The sequence below is a fragment of the Pinus tabuliformis genome, chromosome 2_2 (genome assembly GCF_031772625.1).
Source record: "Pinus tabuliformis cultivar Carrire ecotype Pingquan chromosome 2_2, CPIR1, whole genome shotgun sequence".
Classification (NCBI taxonomy): Eukaryota; Viridiplantae; Streptophyta; class Pinopsida; order Pinales; family Pinaceae; genus Pinus; species Pinus tabuliformis.
The window spans coordinates 1,111,574,563-1,111,597,983 of record NC_142300.1 but is presented as its reverse complement, the minus strand read 5'-3'; the positions used below and the strand labels follow the sequence as shown (position 1 = coordinate 1,111,597,983).

The 23,421-nt window shown below is 41.4% G+C and overlaps 1 protein-coding gene across 3 annotated transcripts in view; it reads right to left on the bottom strand.

Annotated features, from left to right (window-relative positions):
* Nucleotides 1-23,421, bottom strand: part of GCN2 (protein kinase family protein) — a 444,532-nt gene that overhangs the window by 384,094 nt on the left and 37,017 nt on the right. For all 3 annotated transcript variants that reach the window (XM_089405809.1, XM_089405808.1, XM_089405810.1), the window contains one exon: nt 8,357-8,470. In XM_089405809.1, coding sequence (XP_089261935.1) covers nt 8,357-8,470 — 114 coding nt within the window. The remainder of the gene's footprint in view (nt 1-8,356; nt 8,471-23,421) is intronic.

Sequence of the window (23,421 nt, the reverse complement as noted above, 5' to 3'; positions counted from 1 at the left end):
CATATTTTTTTGAGAGAGAGACAAGGAACATATAATTCAGCAGAGATGACCTTCTGTGGATGTTGATGAGGCTGGCTATAGAGAAAGGAACCTTACAAATCCAGAGTTTAGAAGACGCTAAGCTAGCCATCTATTGGCTCAAATTAATTACTTGGAAAGAAGATTTCCAAAAATCTCTTTTCAACATATATATGTATAAAGAACTTAATGTCTGCGCTGATGCACTGTCTAAAGTCTCTAAACAAACTCTAATTGAATGCAGATACAATATCTACACAGGAAGAAGTAGTAGGAACTCGGTATCCAGCTATTCTTAGACCCTATATGATTAATCATTAGGGCTGATATCAGCAACAGATCCAAGGTTCAGGCTCAGAAGGGTGTTCATAAATTAGTTTCTTTCTGTTTTTTATGCTGCACTAAGAACTCCCTGACAGTATTTTTTGTTGAAAGCCTATATGGCAGTTTCCATTGATATTTGTTTAAGATGTATGAGAAGGAATCTTTCTGTTGGAAAACATTTTTTGTGCTTATATCTTGCTGCTTGACAAGAGCATCTATTGAGTACTACTATGCACATTACAATGTATATATGTTCGTTTCTCCTTGAAATAGAAATATACAATTTTTTCTTGGGAAAAAAATCTATCCATTATCTCCTCTTGATAAATCTGTATACTACCTACTGTTGTATGTATGTACATTACCTAATCTATATTACCTTGGTTGTAATCATTCACTATGTAATGTCCCCAAATTTTGGATTACCGTGTGAGGTTTACTGTGTGAGGTGGTTAGGAGGGATTCCAGAGCTTGTGTCAACTTGGTCATAGGAGCAAGATTACCCATTAGTGGGCCCAGAGTGTTCTAGAGGAGTTTTATGGGTCCGACTGAGATCACTTACCATATTTCATCATCAAGATCAATTCTGTACGGTTTGCTCTTGGTTCAGTTGCATTTCAACGATTACCGTAAAACGGAGTTATTAATAGGCATATTTTAATTAGTTACACTTAAGGTTGTTTCAGGCCGATTACTTGGAAAAACACCTTAGTGTAATAGCTCGTTGGAATCGGCGCGAAAAGATCTACAGGGAAAGATGATGAAAATGGGCTTTGGCTGGCCAGGGTAACCACGGAGGTGAATTAAGCATTTTCTGGCATTAAAAGTGACTTTAATTAGTTTATAAAAGTCACTTTATTAATTTATTAAATAAAGAAAGGAAAAAGTGTTTTTAAATATTTAATTAGAGGGAAAAGGTAAATGAATTATAAAAAGGGAAATGATGAGATCTCTCCTCATTCATTCACTTGCATTTTGGAGAAAATGAGCTCTTTAAGAGTCTTTGGGAGAGAAGCTTAGGGTTTGGGAAACCCTAGCCGCCATAGCTCGCTTCAGTGTTGAAACTAGACACCCTAGTTGGTTCCAAGAGTGAAATTGCTCAGATTTCACCATTGTGATTTCATGGAGAGAAAGATTTGCAAGAGATACTAAGTTTGAAGAGGTTTTATCAATTGATTTCATTTCCTGAGATCATAATTTCTATAGTTCTTATAGGTAGAGAGTCAAGCTAAATCCAAGGGAGTCATTGGCAAAGTAGAGGTCTAAGCTCTGCCACATTTCAATGGGTCGAAAATTGAAATATATGGGTTTGAGGCCGAGTTTCTACAGCCATATGGACTGTATCCTCTGTGATTACCTGAGGTCAAAGTCTTGCCTTCAAGGGAACGAGTTTCATTCCACTTAGAGGGATGAGTTATTGTCTCATTTACTGGCTGAGTTCAAATAGTAAAGGGGGCGAGTTTGTTGCTGTAAAGGGACCGCATTTCCTCCTGTATACTGCTGGACTGAATGCAGTCCCAAGCAGAGACAAAGGGACGTGATTATGGACTTGCTGGAGCTGAGACTGAGGTGCTGATATACACTGGAGAAATAATCAAATTTCTACCTGTAACTTGTCCAGATCTGGTATATCTAATGCTGAAGCGAACTGTAAGTTGAAGCCATCATAAACAGCGCTTATATATATATCAGATTTTTGTTTGTGTATTAGCTTTTCTCCTTATCTATCAGAATAATAAAATGCTTGTAAGCAACTACACTATCACTGTGTAAAAATCTGAACATGTATTTCATTGAGAAGTGGAAAGTTTGTGGTGGTTACTCTTGTTATCAGCATTAATTTGATCATTGGGTTTAATGTTGATATTAAATTAATGTCCTGTACTGTCTCCACAAGTAATCGTTCCAGCATATTATATATTTAAATTTTACATGAGCCAAAAGCAAAAAATGCATCTACAGCACTTGGTACACAAACTGTTTGTTAAAATGTCAGAGTGAACTAAACCATTCAAACTCAGAACTTTTGTGGGTTTATATTAAGCCATTCCGGGTGGGAATCTTACAGTGGTATCAGAGCATGTTCTTGGACAGTTGTTGGGTTTAAAGGGCAGATTATAACAAGGGGAAAATGCTTCCAAGTCAGAAATAATTGTTTGCCCAAAATTTTGAAGATCATGACAAAACCTTTGCAAAGATGATAGAGCACATGGAAGTATGGGTGTCATCAAAGGCAATAAATAAAAAAAGGAATAGCAGATCCAAAGATGAAAAGATAGCTAAGGACTAGGCAGCAAGGATTGAAGGGATCCCAAAGGAGAATAGTAGTTCAAAACTTCAAATAAGGACAGGAGAAATGTATTAACTCATACAGAAGAGTCAGCTCCTATAGCTGAAGGTGAAGACCATGACCAAACCTCCTAGGACGAATTGGAAAAGTCATACCCTTTGAAGATGAAGCTAGCACAGATTCATCCCAACAGGTTGGTACAAGGGTTTCGAATGAAGGAGAGTTAGAAATGGCTACAAAATGTCTGTCGTCACTTAGTGAGATTGTTGAGTTAGATGATGAGTACAAAGAAAATCATGAGGCTACGACAGTTGATGATGATCCCCAAGAGGTGTGCAAAGATGATAACAGACAAGTTGTCAGTGATGCAAACCCAGGCCCATCAGTTGATGAAGTAAATGTTCATAAGCCTACTTATGCCCATAACTTGGAAAACCAATTGAATATGAACGCAGAGAAGATTATGGCAGCCATGAGGCAATATGATGATACACAGGTATTGTTGGCAGATTATTGTTGGAAGAGTGCAGTGACACATGAGAGTTTGGGAGCAGAGCCTTCACTTGCAAATTTCTATAGTCTCAAAAAGGCATTGGTAGAGATGAAATCTAACTACCTATGCCTCCTTTCAAACAGAAATCACCTACTCATGCTTGTTAAGATATATCATGATGTGCTAGTAGGGAAAGAGGAGGAAGTTGATAGGCTTACACTTGAGCTTGAGATCACCCAGGAATCCTTGAAGAGCACTAAGATGGCCCTTCAAGAATCAAAGTTGCAAGTTGAGCAACTTTGTATAGGGTTGAGTTATGGACACTCTTCAACCTTCATGGCAGATAGTCAGTTAACCATGGCGACCATCACACAATGGGGTGTTAGGGGCACTCATAATTTGATTGAGGAGCCTCTTGTGATAGTTGAGCACAAGGAGCATCCATATGAAATAGCACTTACAGAGGGGGATGTCCCAGAGGTTTTTGATTGTGCATCCATGAGTTGTGGAGACAGGTATATTTCAGCCAAGGATACATCTATCTAGGATCCAGGCTCAGATGACATAGGTGGAGTGAATACTGGAAGCCCAAGTTGGCATTGGGATTCACATGGGATTTTCAATCATTCTCCATGTGTGAATTAAGACTATGGCATTGCTAGGGTGATTGACCCAGTGACCAAACACTCATGTTCCTTCACACTCCCATCAAAGTTTTGGTCAACACTAGTGGCGAGTTGGTTTGACGGAGGAGTGTGCAGATTTCAGGAGATGTCTTGGCACATCGTTCATGCATGGAGTTGCAAGGTGGTCAGCATGCCCCGACAGGAGTTATTCAGATGGGATGGCATTTGTATGCCACCAAATAGAGCAGTATATGGGGATGATGTTCTTCCACTAATGTATGAGAACTAGAGCCACCGAGGATCGGCACAGCAGTGACATTCCCATTAGCATGTGAGGAGTCATGCCACTTAGGTCTACCAAGACAAAGAAGGAGATATGACTCACATCATAGTGGGTCCACTAGCAGGGTGGCAGATACATTGGCGCATGCAAGATACCAGACAATGCAGGGTGCGTCAACAGCAAGCAGTGATACCCAATCGGGTACAGAGATATGCGGTGTGCATTGGTATTCAAAGGAAGCATAGGGATGCATGGTTATGTGCAGTGTTGTATGGTGTTGCACAGCTTGATCTTGGAGCATTGCTTCCAAGGAGACCAGATGACTGGGACGTCAGGCATACCATGGGGTCTAGCTTACCCAAGATCGATGAGTGGACAGATGAGCGTCACCGAGCATTGCATCCATCAAAGAATGATCTTCGATTGGAATTGTTGAGAAATGTACTAGTATTGGTCTTCATAATTGTATTTGAGTCATGATGTAATGTATTTGTCAAAAGAAAGAAAAGAATAATTATTGTAATGAAAAACTATTTATAAGCATGGGTTTCATGCTTTATTTATTTTCTTTCTAGGTCAAAGCACCCATTCTGTACTTCTAGGGTTTATGTCATGAGTCATTGTCCATGTCGTCTTGTCATAAACCCTTTTTGGGCTCATTGTATTAAAGAAAAAATTTATTTTTATGTAAAATGTGTCACCTATCACTCCTCCACCAAGTCGGCATGCCCACTCTTCATGTCGGCCTCATTAAGGAGCCTTCAACCACTATAAATAGTTGAGCATTCGACCTATTGAGAGGATCATCTATCAATCAATTTGATCTGCAACCTCTATGGAAAGAAAGGAGTGCGAAGAGGCTGGAAATGGAGGTCTAATAATTGCAAGAAGGAATGAATCTAAGCGAAGAAGAAAAAGACCATAAATCTGCTCTTTTTTGTCAGACGTGCAAGTAGATCTAACGCTGAAGTGTGAAGGTGCAGGGCCGAGAGTGCAGGACGAGATTTCAGTGTTACAGAGAGGGTTGAGACTTTTGTTGACTTACCTTGAAGAGCTGACTTGTGTTGACTTATGAAGAAATGGGCTAGAATTTCATTAATCTTCTTGGGAGGCTGACATGGTGGATTGGAGGTGGACTTTGTCTTGGTCAAAGGGTCTTGGTTGTCTCATTTGATTTGGTTCTTGAAGAAAAGAGAACTTTGGGTTTTCCCCTAGAAGAGGGGTTTTGCCTTGGCTGAGAGCCTACATCGTATGTCTCTATTGTTTTGATCTTCAAGCATTAATGTTTTGATAGTTACTTGATGAAAAGAAGTTAAAGAAGAAACAAAAAGTTAATAAGAATTCAAGAACATCGCAAGTAATTATCAAAGATAAGAAAATCTTTCTGCCTTTAATATTTTCTAACAGGAACATCACATGATCAAGGTCGAAGAGCAGAAGGACTTGTAGGACTACCCTTGGGTATCCGTATTGGTTCTTGATGATGCCCTTGGGATCAATCCATGCCCCTATCATTTTCCAGTGTGACATATTGTTGCAGAGGCTTTTGTTGTTGTTCTTTGATGCTCTCTCATTACACATGGAGGATCACCTTAGACAATTGGGTTAGACAAAATGCAGTGTGGATAGGAGGATGACTTCCCAGTCGAGGCATATGGTCGAAGCGTAAGTTGACAGATATATGATCAGGGATGGCGTGACCTACTGCAAAGGAAACGTATGTTCCGCCCCTAAGTACACACTTAGGAAGATGATCAGTGGGAAGTTGCATGACACACCTTCGACGGGACATTTTGAGGCATTGTATGAGCATGGGGCACAATGGATGACAAACCTCTTTTACAAGAAGGCATGTGGGCTCCAGGAAGTAATTGGGTACATCACCAAGAGATGGGATAGTAGAGTCCTCTATGTGATCTAGTAAGAGCAACGCAATTTTGCATGTGCCAAACTGATTCATGATACATGGTGTCCGTCTATTGTTTGCATACAGGGATTAGAGATGAGGCATGGATGGGCGCCAACAATTAGCAATACTTCGTCGTAGCAATAAGATATGATCAAAGTGGTGGGATGGAAACATGGCAGTCTCCTTTTAAGACTAGCATGGGGCCCTGGCATTACAGGTCTTGACAGCTCAACTACCATTATGGGTGAGTTGGTCTCTACAGAGGAAGATCACTTAGATCTTCCATTGGATTTCAATTTGGCATTGATGGCCTCGGAGGTGACAGTGGTTGGTTTATGTGGGTGAGGACCCTTTTCATCAGGAGTTGGATTGTAGTTCCAAGAGTTCACTCTTGAGGTACATGAGGTTGGGTTTTCGATAGAGCAGCGTCTGGCGGAGATGGCCGAGATTTTGCATTGTCAAGATGCTCTACTTATTGCCAATATGCTGAGGGCCTCTGGCATCTATGCCTTATTGGGGAGTACATGGGGCGAGGAATGCTTAACAATGATTGGGATGGTTTGGGACCCTGGTATTACTTTGGATCAGCTTGTGGAGAGACAACACGCCATGACATTGCTTGAAGAAAAGCAATTTTGGGGAGGGGAAACTGCAATGTCCCCAAATTTTGGATTATCATGTGAGGTGGTTAAGAGGGATTCCCAAAGCTTGTGTCAACCTAGTCATAGGAGCAGGATTACTCCATTGGTGGGCCCGGAGGTTTTAAGAGTAGTTTTATGGGTCCAACTAGGATCACTTACCATATTTCATCATCAAGATCAATTCTTCACGGTTTTCTCTTGGTTTCGTTGCATTCTGAGTCTGACGATTTCCATAAAACGGATTTATTAATAGGCATAGTCTAGTTAGTTACACTTAAGGTATTGTTTCAGGCCGATTACTTGGGGAAACATCTTAGTGTAATAGCTCGTTTGAATCAGAGCGAAAAGATCTATAGGGCAACATGATGAAAATCGGCTTTGGCTGGCCATAGTGACCACAGAGGCAAATTAAGCATTTTTTGGCATTAAAAGTGACTTTAATTGGTTTATAAAAGTCAACTTATTAAATAAAGAAAGGAAAAAGTGCTTTTAAATATTTAATTGGAGGGAAAGGGTAAGTGAGTTATAAAAAGGGAAATGAGGAAGTCTCTCCTCATTCATTCACTTCCATTTTGGAGAAAAAAGGGATTTTAAAAAGTCTTTGGGAGAGAAGCTTAGGGTTTGGGAAACCCTAGCCGCCATAGCTAACTTCAATGTTTAAACTAGACACCCTAGTTGGTTCCAAGAGTGAAATTGCTCAGATTTCACCACTGTGATTTCATGGAGAGAGATTTGCAGGAGATATTAAGCTTGAAGAGGTTTTATCAGTTGATTTTATTTCCAGAGACTGTAATTTCTACAGTTCTTCTCACAGGTGGAGAGTCAAGCTAAATCCAAGGAAGTCATTGCCAAAGTAGAGGTCTAAGCTCTGCCACACTTCAATGGGTCGAAAAATATGGGTTTGAGGCAGAGTTTCGACAGCCATATGGACCATATGCTCTGTGATTACCTGGGTTCAAAGTCCTACCTTCAAGGGAACGAGTTTCATTCCACTTAGAGGGACGAGTTATTGTCTCATTCCCTGGCTGAGTTCAAATAGTAAAGGGGCCAAGTTTGTTGCTGTAAAGGGGCCGTGTTTCCTCCTGTATACTTCTGGACTGAACGCATTCCCAAGCAGAGACAAAGGGACGTGATTCTGGACTTGCTGGAGCTGAAATTAAGGTGCTGATATATGCTGGAGAAATAACCAAATTTCTGCTTGCAGCTTGTCCAGATCTGGTATATCTAATGCTGAAGCGAACTGTGAGTCGAAGCCATTATAAAAAGTGCTTATATATACCAGATTTTTGTTTGTGTATTAGCTTTTCTCCTTATCTATTAGGATAATAAAATGGATGTAAGCAACTACACTGTCACTGTGTAAAAATATGAACATGTACTTCACTGAAAAGTGGAAAGTTTGTAGTGGTTACTCTTGTTATCAGCATTACTTTGATTGCTGGGTCTAATGTCAATATTAAATTAATTTCCTGTAGTATCTCCGCAAGTAATTGTACCAGCATATTATATATTTACATGAGCCAGAAGCAAAAAATGCATCTACAGCACTTGGTACAAAAATTGTTTGTTAAAATGTCACAGTGAACTAAACCATTCAAAGTCAGAACTTTTGTGGGTTTATCTTAAGCCATTGCAGGTGGGAATCTTACACACTATCAAAAAATTGCATTCATTACAAAACTAAAATCATCACACAAAATTGAGAACTATATTACACTTGTACCTTCCATTGATAAAATATAAAGTAGTCAAAATTACAGCAAAAGAAAAACCTTTGAACTCTGATGATGAGTTTGATCGTTGGGAATAATCTCAGAGAGAAATTCTTGAGTCGCTTCAACAAGATTGTACACCATTACACGCCCTTCTCGAGCCTTGGAGTTTGCCTGTTATACAACACAGGGCAATTTTAATAACTGTGTTGCTTACTTGGACAACGCTGAAATATATAGATTGAAATTCTACAGTAGTTAAATTGAATAGAGTTTATATAGTGTAACAGTCATACCATAATCTATTTATTTATCATAGTACTTATATGTTATGGATTAAATTAGGCGACTAATTGGCTTGAGTTACAGGATGGTGGTTGCCACCAACTTACATCTATCTCATAAGACATCTAATTGTAAAGGTTTATCCTTATTACACGTTGATTAATATATCAACATTTTCTTCTCACTCAGCAAATGTTCTGTAAAAGGGCATGTGCAAACTTGATATGGTATCAAAGCCAAGTCCATTATTAGCATCTGGGAGGCTGAAACCCTAACAAAAGGCATTTGAATCAAGGTCATGATTGATTCATTGCAGGCATGAAATCTTAGGAATGTGGCCGAGAATTGCAGCACACAGGCAGCAAAATCAAAGGAGTGCAAAGTAATTAAACTGAGGCAAAAAAACACATAGGCAGCGAAATAAGTGTTGAAGAAAGTGTAACTAGGTTCGATATTTACAAATGTAATTTTGATCTTTGTACTTGTCAAGAAAAAGAAACATTATTGTTGTAAATTATAAGAATGAGTTTCTTGCTCATTCCATAGGTCTAGGAAAGTCAAAGAGTCAAAGACATGTAAAGAGCTCTTCTTGAGCACATATGTAAAATGTATACAAGCCAGAACAACCCTCCAAGACAAGCACAATCCTCCAAGACAAGCACGAAGAAGTCTGCCTGCAAAACGATGAAGAAATCAGTTAAGTCGGTCTCAAAATATATATTGAAGAACAGTCATGTCGGCTCAGTTAAAGTGACATATCTATTCATGAACTCAAGTCGGCTTACCCATAGGACAGACCACTATATATACCCAATAGGGTCTGCGCAAAAGAAAAAGGATATAACTCGGATTTCTCTGAGATTCTTCGTGGGTACAGCTACAGGATCTCGGACTATTAAAAGACAATTACAGTGAGAATGATTTCGCAATCTCAGAAGGCATCAAGCTCTTCGGATGGATGACATAAAGACAATCTCAATGACTTCATCGTAACTAAGTCTCGGTAAGCACAGCAAAGTGTAGTATCTCGGCATACAATCTCGGTGGATACTCTGTCTCGGTGAAGGAAGAGAATACACTGTCTCGGCATTCCTGTGATCACAGTTTCAACGCAATTACAATCTCAGCATTATCTCTGAGTCAACGCATAACTGATATAGTTTCTCTCGGCATAATTACAGTCTTGGATTAATTATGATCACAGCGTATTTGTTATGATGTAACTCAACTATGATACTCTGTCTCGACATAATAAACAGTCACAGCATACCTATAACAACGAAGATCTCAATACATGAAGGAAACATAGCCAGAGACTCGGCATATATATAACAAGGTTACACTCTGTATCAGCAAGCATTCTGGATGATGGTGATCATAATTTCAGTCATGATCCTCAGGTCATAATCTTAACAAAGATCTCGATAAAGAAGAAGTAATGGCCTTGGTACTACAGCAGTAATGGCAATCTCAGTAATGCAGTAAAGTTGACTTCAGTGTTGCAACAGTAATGATGATCTCACAGCTAGAAGAGGATTGGTGTCTTGGTCTTGGAGTGGCCTGGCAGGTCAAGGATTGTGGTCTTGGTATTTGTCAATTGGAATCACTCTAAGAAGAATTTTGTGTGGGTTTTCCTCTCCAAGAGGGAGAGGTTTTGGCCCTAGCAGCATGCCAACACCTCGTGTTCTTGTCTCTTTGTTTTTGGTAGCTATTTGATGAACTAAGAAGACACACTCTAATAATAACAAGTGAAGACTATGAAGAAAAGTTAAAAACACCTCACAAATAGTTATCAAGCTAAGAAGAATATCACTAACTATAACTACCCTAGATTCTTCAACAATAAGAAGTTCCCCCTTACAGTCAAGATCGGTCAATCAGTCCAATTTGCCCCTTGATCCATATTAGTATGCCTATAATGTTAAATGAAAGCACATGATTGCAAAAAGGTCGAAGTACCTGCTGATGGATGACCCACCTTCAAGAAGGAATGCCAGATGGAAGAGTGAAATCTGACCGCAGCAAGAAGTGGAGGATCCTGGCATCATGTTATGTTTTGACCATATAGGACTGCTGGCTGGCTGGCTGTCCAAGGAGGAGAAAAAAATCCTCCTATGGATTACCCACTTTTTGGTGGGTAACAATGACTACATATAAGGTACTGATCTTAGTGAGGAGTTACTTGGGGTTGATTTAAGGACTCCTCCCTTAGGGAGCTTTGGGCCTAAATAGCAGGGGCTTGGACCGAGGTGACAGTTGGTCCCTACCCTCTTATGCCCATATAGCAAGTTGCTAGGACCTTAGCAACACTGCTGATTTGATCAGTAACCAGCCTTGTAGTTGACCTAACCTTGCACCTTGAAGGACCTAGGGTTTACCGATGAAACTGTACTACTACTTAGATGAATATCTGAAAACTGAAAGCTAGTTTACTTTCACCAAGATACAGAATCTCACAATAATTCATAAGCAGTGGCATAAAAACACAGATAAAAACACAAGCACAAATTGACACACTTGTTTTCTCATGAAACCCAGAAAACCCAACAAAGAAAACGTGCTTGCTTGATGTGGCTATTTTATTAATTGTTCTTAAGCACTTGGATTTGTTACAAAGAAATCTATCTCTTTGAAAAGGCGTTATGCTTCTCACACAATTCTCAGCTGATACAATCGGTCCTGGCTGGCCTTGATCCTGCTTAATCTCAACCCTCTAGCACACAATTGTTCCTCTGCTGCCTCCTTGACTTGCTCTGCAAAACCTGCTCTCTTCTACTTGATCTTTGCGCACTAGAGGCTCCTTAATCCTTGCGCACTAGGTCCCTATTTCCTAGCGCGCATGAGCCCCTATCTCTAGCACATATCAGATCTTATTTTATTGGGAAAATCCTTATTTCCTTGCGCATTTCCTACCTCCTATTTCTTAGGACCCAGCTCCTCTTCTCTACACACAACCAACTCCTAAATCCTAGCGCACTTGTGCCTCCTATTTCTTAGGACACAATTCCTGTGCTCTCCACAATCAAGGCTCTCTCACAAACTTGTGAGCTCTGTCTTGTCACACAAACCTTTGTGCACAAAACAATGAATTTCCTTGTGCCTTCGTCCTCTTCTTTATATGCCCAATTGATGGCGATCTCGTTGCGTGGCAAGACTTATGTAGCAGCTGGCCCGTCCTTGGTCCTTCCCGCACTGGCACACACCGAGGTTTGGCTATGTCACACGGTTTGGGTTCGAATTTGAGTTCGACAACGATTAAGTTTCATATGAGGTTCAACATTAGGTTCGACTATACATATTTTTCAGAATATATATATATATATATAGATAACAAAATTATAAAAATTTCAAAATCGGTCCATAAACACATGAATACAAATTCTTATTAGTAAACATACATGAATAATGTAATCATTCTAACATCTAGTTAAATGTAAACATATACAATAGTAGTTTGCAAATGAAAAAATGAAATATAGTGTTTGAAGACAATTTATGAAAAAGAACATTTACCAAATTTCAAGGTAGGTAAATGTGAATTGACACAATCTTGTAAACAATATAGTGTTTGATTCTGCCTTTCCAGAGCTCTGAGTGGTCACAAATACAATAGGGATGCACAAGCAAAAATGGCAGGTGCTTGTATGGTAACAATTGATGAACAGAGAGAAGGTAATATTATGCCTCTACCTCTCATTTACTCAGATAGGAGAGTCACCAATGAAAAGACGAATCAAAAATTTCATAAAGAGGTTTCTAAATGTTCTGATAAGAAACCAGGATGGACACAAACTTTGCTTCTCAATGCTACAAGGGATGTTTTGTTTTCTGTTCTTGATGTAATATTCCAACTGTGTGAAGAACAGGTGGACCCTCTTTTCCCGTCATTATTTTAGAATTTGGAAGATGAGATTTGGAGGGAAAATGAGGGAAAGAGGATCCTTCAGTCATCCAATGACATACCAATCTAGCAAATGTTAGAAAACAATCTGCTATACAATCTCAGGTTCTCAGGTTGTTTGCCATTTATATATGGAGATTTCTTGGGGTCATCAAAATTGCTAATGAATCTTCCTACCCCTGGAAAATATTTTCACCATTTAAAGATCTTTAGTCAATGCTTTGATGCTTTAACACAGTACCTCAATCTCACTGTCAAGAATTAGTTTCACACCCAAGATGCATTTCGAATAAGACAATTCTGTCAGAATAATATTAAATGAAAAACTCCCTATTGGGCTCAACAGAAATTGGATTGATGAAGCACTGGAAAATGCAAAATTGGGCTTTGGTGACGAATTGGTCATTTATGCTACATAAATAATTGCAAGGATTTTTGCAGGGTTTGAATATCAGAATATGACATTTGTTTGCAGCCTGTGGAACTAGGGTAAGTTGCATCCCACATCGTTCTTTTGCTCAAGTCTCAGTGCTTCACTCCAGGATGCAAGACGCAGCATGCAGCACGCAGTCACGACTCAAGTTTCCAGTTTGCAAGATGCACGAGACTCGAGTCACACTCAGATCGATCCTCATGGCTACGGCCCACGGGCTAAGTTCTAACCATTGTGCGCCCATGGTTTTTTTGCTAAACAGTTAAATAAAACCCACGAACCCTAAGATCGAATCCCAAAAATTTTTTTCAAATTCGATAAAATTCGCCTTCAGGTTCGCGTTGAGGTTCGAATTCGAATGAGGTTCGACCTTCAGGTTCAGCGAACTCAAACAAATTTAATTTTTTTTTTGAGATTCGCCGAATTTCGAACCTGAAGGTTCAAGTTCGGCAAACCCTGTGACATAGAGGTTTGGCGAGGGTTTATGGTGCCTTTAATGCGCATGCCGCCCAAGGTTGGTCTCGTTTTGTGTGAGCACGGCGTCTATGGTATGGCTCAACCTGGTCTCATTTGCGTTGTTGTTCGTTTAAGTTATGCTTTCGTTCCTCTGTGGCTCGTCTGGTTCAGCTCTGGAAGAAGATGGTTCTCTGTTGCCCGCTATCCTCTTGGTTCTTCTCTGGTTCCGGTCCTCTATCGTTTGCTAGTTATATGAATGTTTTTCGTTGGACCTGGTGGCTGTTGTACACTTGGTTTTCCGTGGAGGTCTCAGGTTTGGTTTGTCATTCTGGGTATGCCTTATTTCGACTGTCTGTGAACGATTCTTTTACAACTTGCAAGTGATGTTTTCTAACTGGGTTTTGGTCGCATTTCACAGGCCCTCTACCTGGTACTCTCATCGATGGCTTGGTTGCTTATTTGATAGGTAAAACCCTGTTCCAATTCCACTGTTTCGCCTTCCTGTAGTTTTTATTAACGACCTTGCTCCTGGTGAGCAGGTTGTGGTATCATGGCACTTCGGCCGTTGGTTGCGCTCAAGTTGGGGTTTCAACTCGTGGCTCGATTGTGGAGTCCGGCCTCCCCTTCAGGTATTCGTTGTGGGTCAAGTTCCTTGTTTTTTCTCTAGTGTTGTTGTGTGCTATATAGCTATGCTTCCTCTCTGACAATCTTCTTGTCACTGTGCAGGTATCCCTCTCCTCTTTGTTGTGGCTGCAAGGGGCTGGCTCTCGGGGATGAAACGTCGTGGTCTCGTCCTTGAAGATTTGGGTCCAATGTGCTTAAATTGGGTAGGGTCCTTCCTTGATTGCGCTCTGCAGTTGCATTTTGGTTTCAGGCTATAGTTGTTTAATCCTTGGGGTTTCAGTTTGTTGTTCTGTCGATACTTAGTTGCCTCCTGTGCAACGAGCCCATCCTGTTGATTTTGTTTTTTATTCTGGGAATGTGTTTCGGCCTTCTGTTGTTGGTTGTCGTGTCTGTTGTTTTGTCTGTGTACTACTTTGGTCTATCTGGGTTGTGGAAACCCTCCTCGACCTATCTCGTTTGTATGAAGGATTGTTGGTTATTTTTTGAGGGCTCTGTGTCTTGAGGCCTATGTGGAATCTGGAAGTTCTGTATATATATATATATATATACTGTAAATTTCTAATTTAAATCAAATAGTATGTATTTGGTAATGTACCTGGATGGTTTGGCTCTGTCGTATTTGATCCTTTTAGTCTCGGTGCGCAGTTTGAATGTTAATCACACAATTTGTTGTTTAATTGCTATGCACAGTAATTTATACTTGTTACTTCTGAAACAATGAATACTTGTAAGCTTTCTTTAAATTCATACAAAAAAAAAAAAAAAAAAAATTGTTCAGAGTTATGCTTTCTTTCTTTTTTTCATCTAGATGGCAGCAACCCCACTTTTGATTCTGCTTGCTGGCAGCCTCATACTGTTGAGGAACCACCCTCAGTTACATTATAGTTATTTTCCAGTTTCATTTCTAACTTATTTTAAACAAATCCTATTCTAACTACTGTTCAGTTTATAAATAAAAACATTGGCTATAATAGCCTTCATTTAAAAATAAAAATAAAACTAACTAAAAGTGAACTTAATCAAAACAGCTTGTCCAGCTGTCGCCTCCCTAGTCGGATGCTCCTGCATCAGGCTCCTGGGGTGAATGAATCTCATGGCTCCTGTCCATGAGCTCTTCAATCGAGTACCCGACGCTTTGAATCTGGCCTACATCCAACCAAGAACTGTCCTCAATTGGACGGTCCTTCCATTTGACCAGGTACTGTAAGTACTCTTTCCGTCGAGTCCGCCTGGCCACCTGAGTATCCAAGATTTGTTCGATCCCTAGAGGCTTGGCTGGAGGCATCTATTTGACCCATGACTCAGTCTCTCCCTAGGTGTCCCGTGTGTGTTCTGTCGAACTGTCCTCCACATTAGCAGTAATGTAAGGGTACAGGTCTGCCACATTGAAGATGGGCGAGATCCCTATGCCCGGGGGTAGTTGCAGTTCATATGCATTTGCAGAGAACTTTAGCAATATCCTGCAAGGTCCTATTTTTTTTCAGTTTCAATTTGTTATATTCGTCTTTAGGAAACCTTTCTTTGCATAGATGTGCCAATACCAGATCCCCTACATTGAATTGCACTTCCCACCGTTTTGTATCTGCCTTCTGTTTATACCTTTGGCTGTTGTCCTGTAATTTGGATTTCACTTGTTCATGAAGTTCGTTGATCACCTTCGCGAAGTCTTCTCCACCAGCACTTCTTCGTTCCAACCGACCCAAATTCTGTAACTCGTGCACACCACGGGGGTGCATCCCGTATAGGATCTGGAAAGGACTTTTGCCCGTACTCCTATTGGGTGAATCATTATAAGCGAACTCTGCTTGTGCGAGTATGTGATCCCATTGTCGTGAATTTTCACCAACCAGACTACGTAACAGATTCCCCAGACTTCGATTCACCACCTCAGTCTACCCATCAGTCTGTGGGTGATAAGCTGAGCTAAAGTTTAGTTTGGTATCTAGCTTTTTCCACAAAGTCCGCCAAAAATGACCTCTGAACTTCACGTCCCGATCTGAAACAATAGACTTTGAGAAGCCATGTAATCTGACAATCTCTGTGAAGAACAAGTATGCTACATGTGTGGCATCGATGGTCTTCCTACAAGGAATGAAATGTGCCATCTTGGTGAAGCAATCCACCACCGCCATGATTGAATCGAACCCCTTCTATGTTCTTGGCAAACCTAAGACAAAGTCTAAATTGACTGAGTCCCATGGTCTGTCTGGAATAGGCAAGGGTGTATATAATCCTGTATTTTGACTGTGTCCCTTCGCAAGCTGACACATCTTACACCTGGCCACAAATCTTTGTACGCCTCTACGAATTTTCGACCAATAATAGAAGTGGCTCACTTGATCCAAAGTCTTATCAATGCCAAAATGTCCGGCTAAACCCCCACTATGTTTTTCCTAGATTAAGTTTTCCCTCATTGAACATTCTGAAATACACAACTGTCCTCCCTTGAACAGCAATCCTTCCTGTATGTTATAGTCTGAGTCACCTGACACAGGGATTCGAGACTCGTAGGATTTGGGATTCGTAGTATCAGATTCGGACACGTTGACCCCCCGGAACAGGACACGTAGAATTCATTATATATTATTTTATTTAAAATATACATATATATATATATATATATATATATATATATATATATATTTAAAATATATATATATATATATTAAAAATTAGATATTTCTTACACAAATTTTAATTAATGATACAAATTTATTGATTTCAAACATAGATCTTCATCTATAGCATGCACAATACATACAAAATTCAAATACATGTCAGTGGTCACATAAATCATGATTCATAATTCATAACTGAGAGACAACTTACAACTACAAGATAGTAAGATAAACACACTGACAACTGCAGTTTTCTCATTAAATCATCAAATCAAAATGTGTTACATAGGTAGTGTTGGTGCAATGCCAATGGCAAATAGAAATAGAAAATATAGAACAACTACAGGTATACAAGCCTCATCATCATGGTCCCCACTGCTCTCCTCTGCATCCTCCTCCTCCCCTGTATCCATAGTCGCCTCTACATCTGCTGCTATGGAGGATGACCCCTCTAAGTCATCAAATCTAACAGCCTCTAGCACTGGATCATTGAGATCCATGTTGGCCAATGCCAACTCAACACTGGTGTCCAGACCCATATCATCAGGGAAGACACCCCACATCTTTGTCTTTCCCCTCAACCACTCTTCCCTCTGCCTGTAAATAAGACGAAGGTTGGTGTGCACATACACCATTGTCTCTGCCCTAGACTGCTCAAGCCTGCTCTTCTTCACAATATACAAATTCCCATATGTGCTCCAATTCCTCTCCCAACAAGAGGATGAAGTCACCTGAGAGAGAAGCCTCATGGCTAACTGTTAAAGAGGAGGGCTTGTTGCCCCATGATTTGCCCACCAGGAATAGGGCTTCTTAGCCCCCCTGACTCTAATCACATCATAACCTCCAAATCGACCACTGCCAGTGGAAAACTCTGCAAAGGCATCATCCACCTCATCAAGCAATGCAGTATCCTGAAAAATCCGCCTGAATGCCTCTTTCCTCCCCTGTGAGATTTCACCATCCATGTGAGGAGGGAATCTGCGGGAAGGTCCACCATTCAGCCACTCATGGCTGTAGTATTTGGGGTTCAATGAGTGAGCCAAACAATGTAAAGATGTACAATTCTTGTCCCATCTGCTGACAAGAATATTCTATATAGTATCACAGAAGGCCTTTGGTGATGTCTCATACTCAAGGCACTCACTCTGTAGAATAATGCTCCTCACAGACTCAATCATGGAATCCCATCCCTCATAAACCTCTCTTAGGATGGATTTGTCTGTATCTGCAAATCGAAGCAAAGAAATGATAGGGTCCATGATCCGAATAATTAGATCTACCCTCTCCCACCAAGCATCATCTAGCACTGTGTCCTTCACTCTTTTAGAGGCTACCTGATCTGTCTTTCTCCAAAAAGACCAAAACTCAGAAATAACCATGGACCCAAGAGCGGTCTTGACCTCCCTCAACCTCTTCAACATCATGAATGAAGAGGCAAACCGTGTATCAGCAATCTTCAACAATGATAGATTGGTGTACTCCTTGTAGATAGTGAGGGCATTTGTATGATTTTGCACAAAGTTACAAATATGTTTTGCATCCTGAATAATGCTTCCAATCCAAAGCACATCAGAAGCAATGGATTTCAGTGCTAAGTTCAATGAATGGATAATGCAAGGTGTTCAAAACACTTGTGGATATTTAGCTTCCACAATCATGCCAGCAGCCTTGCAAACAGGTGCATTATCTGTAATGATTTGCACACAAGAATCAACACCTACATCTTCAATAACTTTAATAAGTGACTCACTAATAAATTGTGCATCCTTGTATTCTCCCAATGTATCCACTGCTTTCATGAAAACTAGACCACTCAAGGAAGACACCATGAAGTTGATGATTGGGTGTCGTTCTGGATCTGTGTTGAAATTCGGTACCAGAGGATAGGTGGTTCCCTAAGGCTTTGATCTTTGGCCTAGGGAAAAGTGTCCAAAAGAATTTAATTTTCCTCCTAAAGTGACTTTATAATTTTATAAAGTTAAATCTAATTTAAAAGTGACTTTAAGTGATAAAGTTACTAAGTCTAATTTTAAAGTGACTTTTATAAAATCAATGAAAAATTAGAAAGGAAAAGTGACTTTTGAAATAAATGACTAAGTGGGTCTTTATTAAAGTGGGGTGAATTAAAAAATAAAAAGTGAGATTTAAATGAGCATTTAATCTCAGCCTTACATCTCAATCTATTTCAGCCATTGGATTTAGGGATCACCCAAAAGTCACTTGGGGTTAGATTAAAGGAGGAAAATGAGGAAAAGGTCATTCATTCTTTCATGAGCAGATTGGGAGAAGGAGAGCAAGAGAGCAATGGGAGATTTCTGAACAGGGAGGAGAAGGAAACAGCAGCTTGGCACACATTCCAAGGCAGCAGTTGAGCAGATTTGTACAGCTGGTTCAGCACACAGTGAAAGGCAGATTTTGGCACGATTTTCGAGGAGTGGTTTGCACAAAAATCGAGGAGCAGTTTGCTGATTTTTTGCACGCAAAACGAGGGTCGTACAGCGATTTATTGCAGTCCGTACAGCGCATTTAATACTGGTCGTACAGCAGCATTTAATGCTGAAAGTGGGCACGAAAATCGAGGAGGCCGTACAGCATTTATTGCTGTCCTATTTGCTGTAATTTCCAGTTTGTTGTGAGGCATGGGAAAAGAGATCAGTTGTAAATTTGCTTGCTGATTTTTTTGCTGAAAATTTCTCACTGTAAAAAGGCAATTTTCAGAAATAAAGAAGAGCTCTCGAACTGGTTTTCCCCAAGAGTTGTAGGGGGTTTTTCCAGGGTCAAGTTGACCAAAAATCTCAGTGTTTAAATGTGTTTTAATGGCTGTTTATTACTGCTGATTTTTATTTCTGCAATTTCCAGCATTCTGTAAAATTTCCAGAATTTGTGTTTTCAGCAATATTTATTTTTTCAGCGTGTTAAATGTATGGTTATGGGAAAGGGCATTTAACTACATGGGAGAAATAAGGTGAAACTGAAAACCGGGGTGGGAAATGAGAAATTTCTACATGGTATCAGACCTTGAGTGCTGAAGGGCAGTTTGGGACAGCAAAAGGAAAAATTACAGCTGCTGATTTTTCTCTCAGAAAATTCCAGCAAACTAATTTTTTCATAAACAACAGTTTTATTTTTACTACAGCAGTGCTATTTTTCAGTTTTAGGACAGCAGGATGTCATTGGGATTGAAGGTGGAGGATAGGCTGGATGGGCATACAAATTACAGCATTTGGAAGGAGAGAATGCAGAGTATCTTTGAGGAGGCAGAAGTCTGGGATATCATGGTGCATACCACACAGAACCCTGTTGTTGTGCCTATTGATGCTACTCAGTTGGCTGAGTATAATAAGAAGAACAATAAGAGTAAGAGGCTAATTCTAAATGGAATCAAAGACCATTGCATTCCTCATGTGAGAGGAAAGAGCAATGCCATGAGATGTGGACAGCATTGTCCAATCTCTACCAGAGTACCAATGAGAACCGGAAGATGGTCCTGAATGAGAAGCTGAAGAACATAAAGATGGGTAATGATAGTGCAGCTGGATATCACACAAAGATTACTAATGTGAGAGATGAGTTGGCAGCGATTGGAGAGGCCATTCCACCCACTGAGTTGGTGCGGATTGCAGTGAATGGCTTCCCCCGTTCATGGTTGAACTTTGCTGATGGGGTTTGTGCACGTGAGACCCTTCCCACATGGGAGAGGTTTTGGGATGATTACATTCAGACAGAGATCAGGAAAGGTCAGCTTGGGGCAGCCAAGCCAGTTGAGTAGGATGAGGATGTAGCACTGGTGGCAGGAGGCAAGAAAGGCAAAGGGAAGAAGCAGGCTTCCACAAGCAGTGGTGGGGGCAAAGGCAAAGGTAAAGGTAAACAGGGGAACACACAGAAGGACTATTCCAAGGTGAAGTGTTGGAATTGTCAAAAGATGGGACACTATGCAGTTGTGTGTCCGGAGAAGAAGAAGAAGAAGGGGAAGAACCAGGACGTGGCAGCTTCAACAGAGATTGAGGACTTTGCAGGTCGTTTTGACCGGGAGTTTGCGTTCACTACGTGTGAGTCCTCTAGTGCAGGATCACCTGCCACACAGGTTCAGAGGGAGCATGCTTTTCCCTCGATTAGCGGAGCATCTTCAGGTATCTGGTATGTGGACAGTGGGGCTTCACGTCATATGACAGGAGTCCGTGAGTACTTCTCAGAGCTTTCAAAGAGTGGCACTGATATTGAGGTAGTACTCGGTGATGACAGAGTTGTTAGAGCAGTCGGGGTGGGGACACTAACATTTCAGAGGGAGTCCAAACCTCCCTTGAAAGTGTCAGATGTTCTTTATGTGCCAGGGATGAGGAAGAACCTCATATCCATCTCAGCTTTGGAGGACAGAGGATATGAGGTACTGTTCAGGGGAGGACAGGTGTTGATGTATCCCAGGGGCACTCCAGCTGATTCAGCTAGAGTGATAGGTGTACGCCATGCAAAGGTGTACAAGTTTGCATTCCAGCCCCTTTTGGCATTGAGCAGTAGTACCGACAGCAGAGCTAGCAGTTCTGAGCTGTGTGAGATTTGGCACCGCAGGATGGGACATATGTATCATGGAGCCTTGAGGACATTGCGGGAGATCACTACAGGTGTGCCAGATTTCAGTACTGATCACTTTGATACTTGCAGAGGTTGTGCGATGGGCAAGTTTGCCAAATCCCCTTTTCCCAGCAGTGACAGCAGAGCGACTGGGATACTTGATTTGATTCATTCTGATGTGAGTGGTCAGATGTCTCATGTTTCCTTGAGTGGATATGAGTACTATGTTTTATTCATTGATGATCACTCCAGGAGGACCTGGATTTATTTCTTGAAGACCAAGATTGAGGTCTTCAAGCGGTTTCAAGAGTTCAGAGCTCTTGTGGAGACACAGACAGGTCGGAAGATCAAGTCCCTGAGGTCGGACAATGGAGGAGAGTACACCCTTGGAGAGTTTGTTGATTATTGTGCGGAGGCAGGCATTAGGAGGGAGTTCACTGTTCCTTACAACCCCCAGCAGAACGGGGTTGCGGAGAGGAAGAATAGATCCATCATAGGGGCTGCCAAAGCCATGTTACATGATCAGGGGTTGCCATTGTTCTTGTGGGCAGAGGCCTGCAACACAGTTGTTTACTTGCAAAACAGGAGTCTGCATCGTGTCTTCGGGCACGACTCCGGAGGAGGTTTTCTCTGAGAAGAAGCCTGATATTGGTCATCTTCATATCTTTGGATGCATTACATACTCCTATATACCCAAGGAGAAGAGGACCAAACTAGAGCCCACCGCAGAGAAGGGTATCTTTGTGGGCTACAGTGAGACCTCAAAGGCCTTTCGGATTTACATTCCTGCACAGAGGAGAGTTGTTGTCAGACGGGATGTGAAGTTCGAGGAGGACAGGGCCTTTAGGAGGTCACGGGAGTTAGAGTATCTGGATCAGCGAGACCCTCAACAGCAGTTGAGTCAGTCGCAGGGATCCAGTGGGCAGGGATCAGGAGGATCAAGAGGATCAAGAGGTACATCTATGAGGATGTCAGGTCCGTCAGTGAGCAGTGGCTCACCGAGCCAGAGGGGTGGTGCTCCAGGCAGCATGCAGAGCAGTTCACAGAGCAGTTCACTAGGGAGTCCACTGATGGACAATTCACACGGTACCTCAGCTTCTACAGGTTCAGGTGCAGGCAGGAGGACAGTAGACAGACAGTCAGGAGTTCAGGCTCCTGATGATGATGAGGAGGAGGAGTTTCATTCTCTAGTGGGAGAAGTGCGCTCAGGGAAGAGGAAGACCAAGTGGCTTCAGGACACCTTGAGAGATGCCTCATCTGTTGCTGAGCCGAAGAGGCCGGTCAGAGAGAGTAGACCACCTGAGAGGTTTTGTAGCTATATGGCGGTGGTTACCAGCATCCTTAACTCTGAGCCTTCTAGCTATGAGGAGACAGCTAGCCAACAGGTCTGGAAAGAGGCCATGCAGGAGGAGTATTCTTCTATCATGAAGAATGATGTTTGGGAGGTGGTGCCGAGGCCTGAGGGCAAATCCGTGGTTACTTCCAGATGGCTTTACAAAGTAAAGCATGCTGCAGATGGCAGCATTGAGAAATTCAAAGCAAGGTTTGTGGCTAGAGGGTTCTCCCAGGTAGAGGGAGTTGATTATGAGGAGACCTTTGCTCCCGTGGCTCGATATACTTCGATCCGCTCCATTATATCGATAGCAGCAGAGATGGGTTGGAAGATCCACCAGATGGATGTGAAGACTACATTTCTCAATGGCTTCATACAGGAAGAGGTGTACATTGAGCAGCCACAGGGCTTTGAGGTGCATGGGAAGGAGTCCCATGTGTGCAGACTGAAGAAGGCCCTTTATGGCCTGAAGCAAGCTCCCAGAGCTTGTACTCCAGGAAAGATACATATTTGCAAGGGATGGGTTTCACAAAGAGTGAGGCAGATCCGAACCTTTACTTTATTGTGATTGGTGAGGAGCCTCTCATTCTGGTGTTGTATGTGGATGACTTGGTCATTACAGGTGCAGAGAGACTCATAGAGCACTGCAAGAGAGATCTTGCGACGGAGTTTGATATGAAGGACATCGGCTTGATGCATTACTTTTTGGGCTTGGAGGTGTGGCAGGAGGAGGGGCATTTCTTCCTGGGGCAAGGAAAGTATATTGTGGACATCCTTAGTAGATTCCACATGGAGGATTGTAGACCCATGTCGACACCGATGATCACCAACTAGAAGAAGCTTCATGCTTCGGATTCCGAGTTGATGGATCCCACATTGTACATGCAGCTGATTGGTTCTTTGATG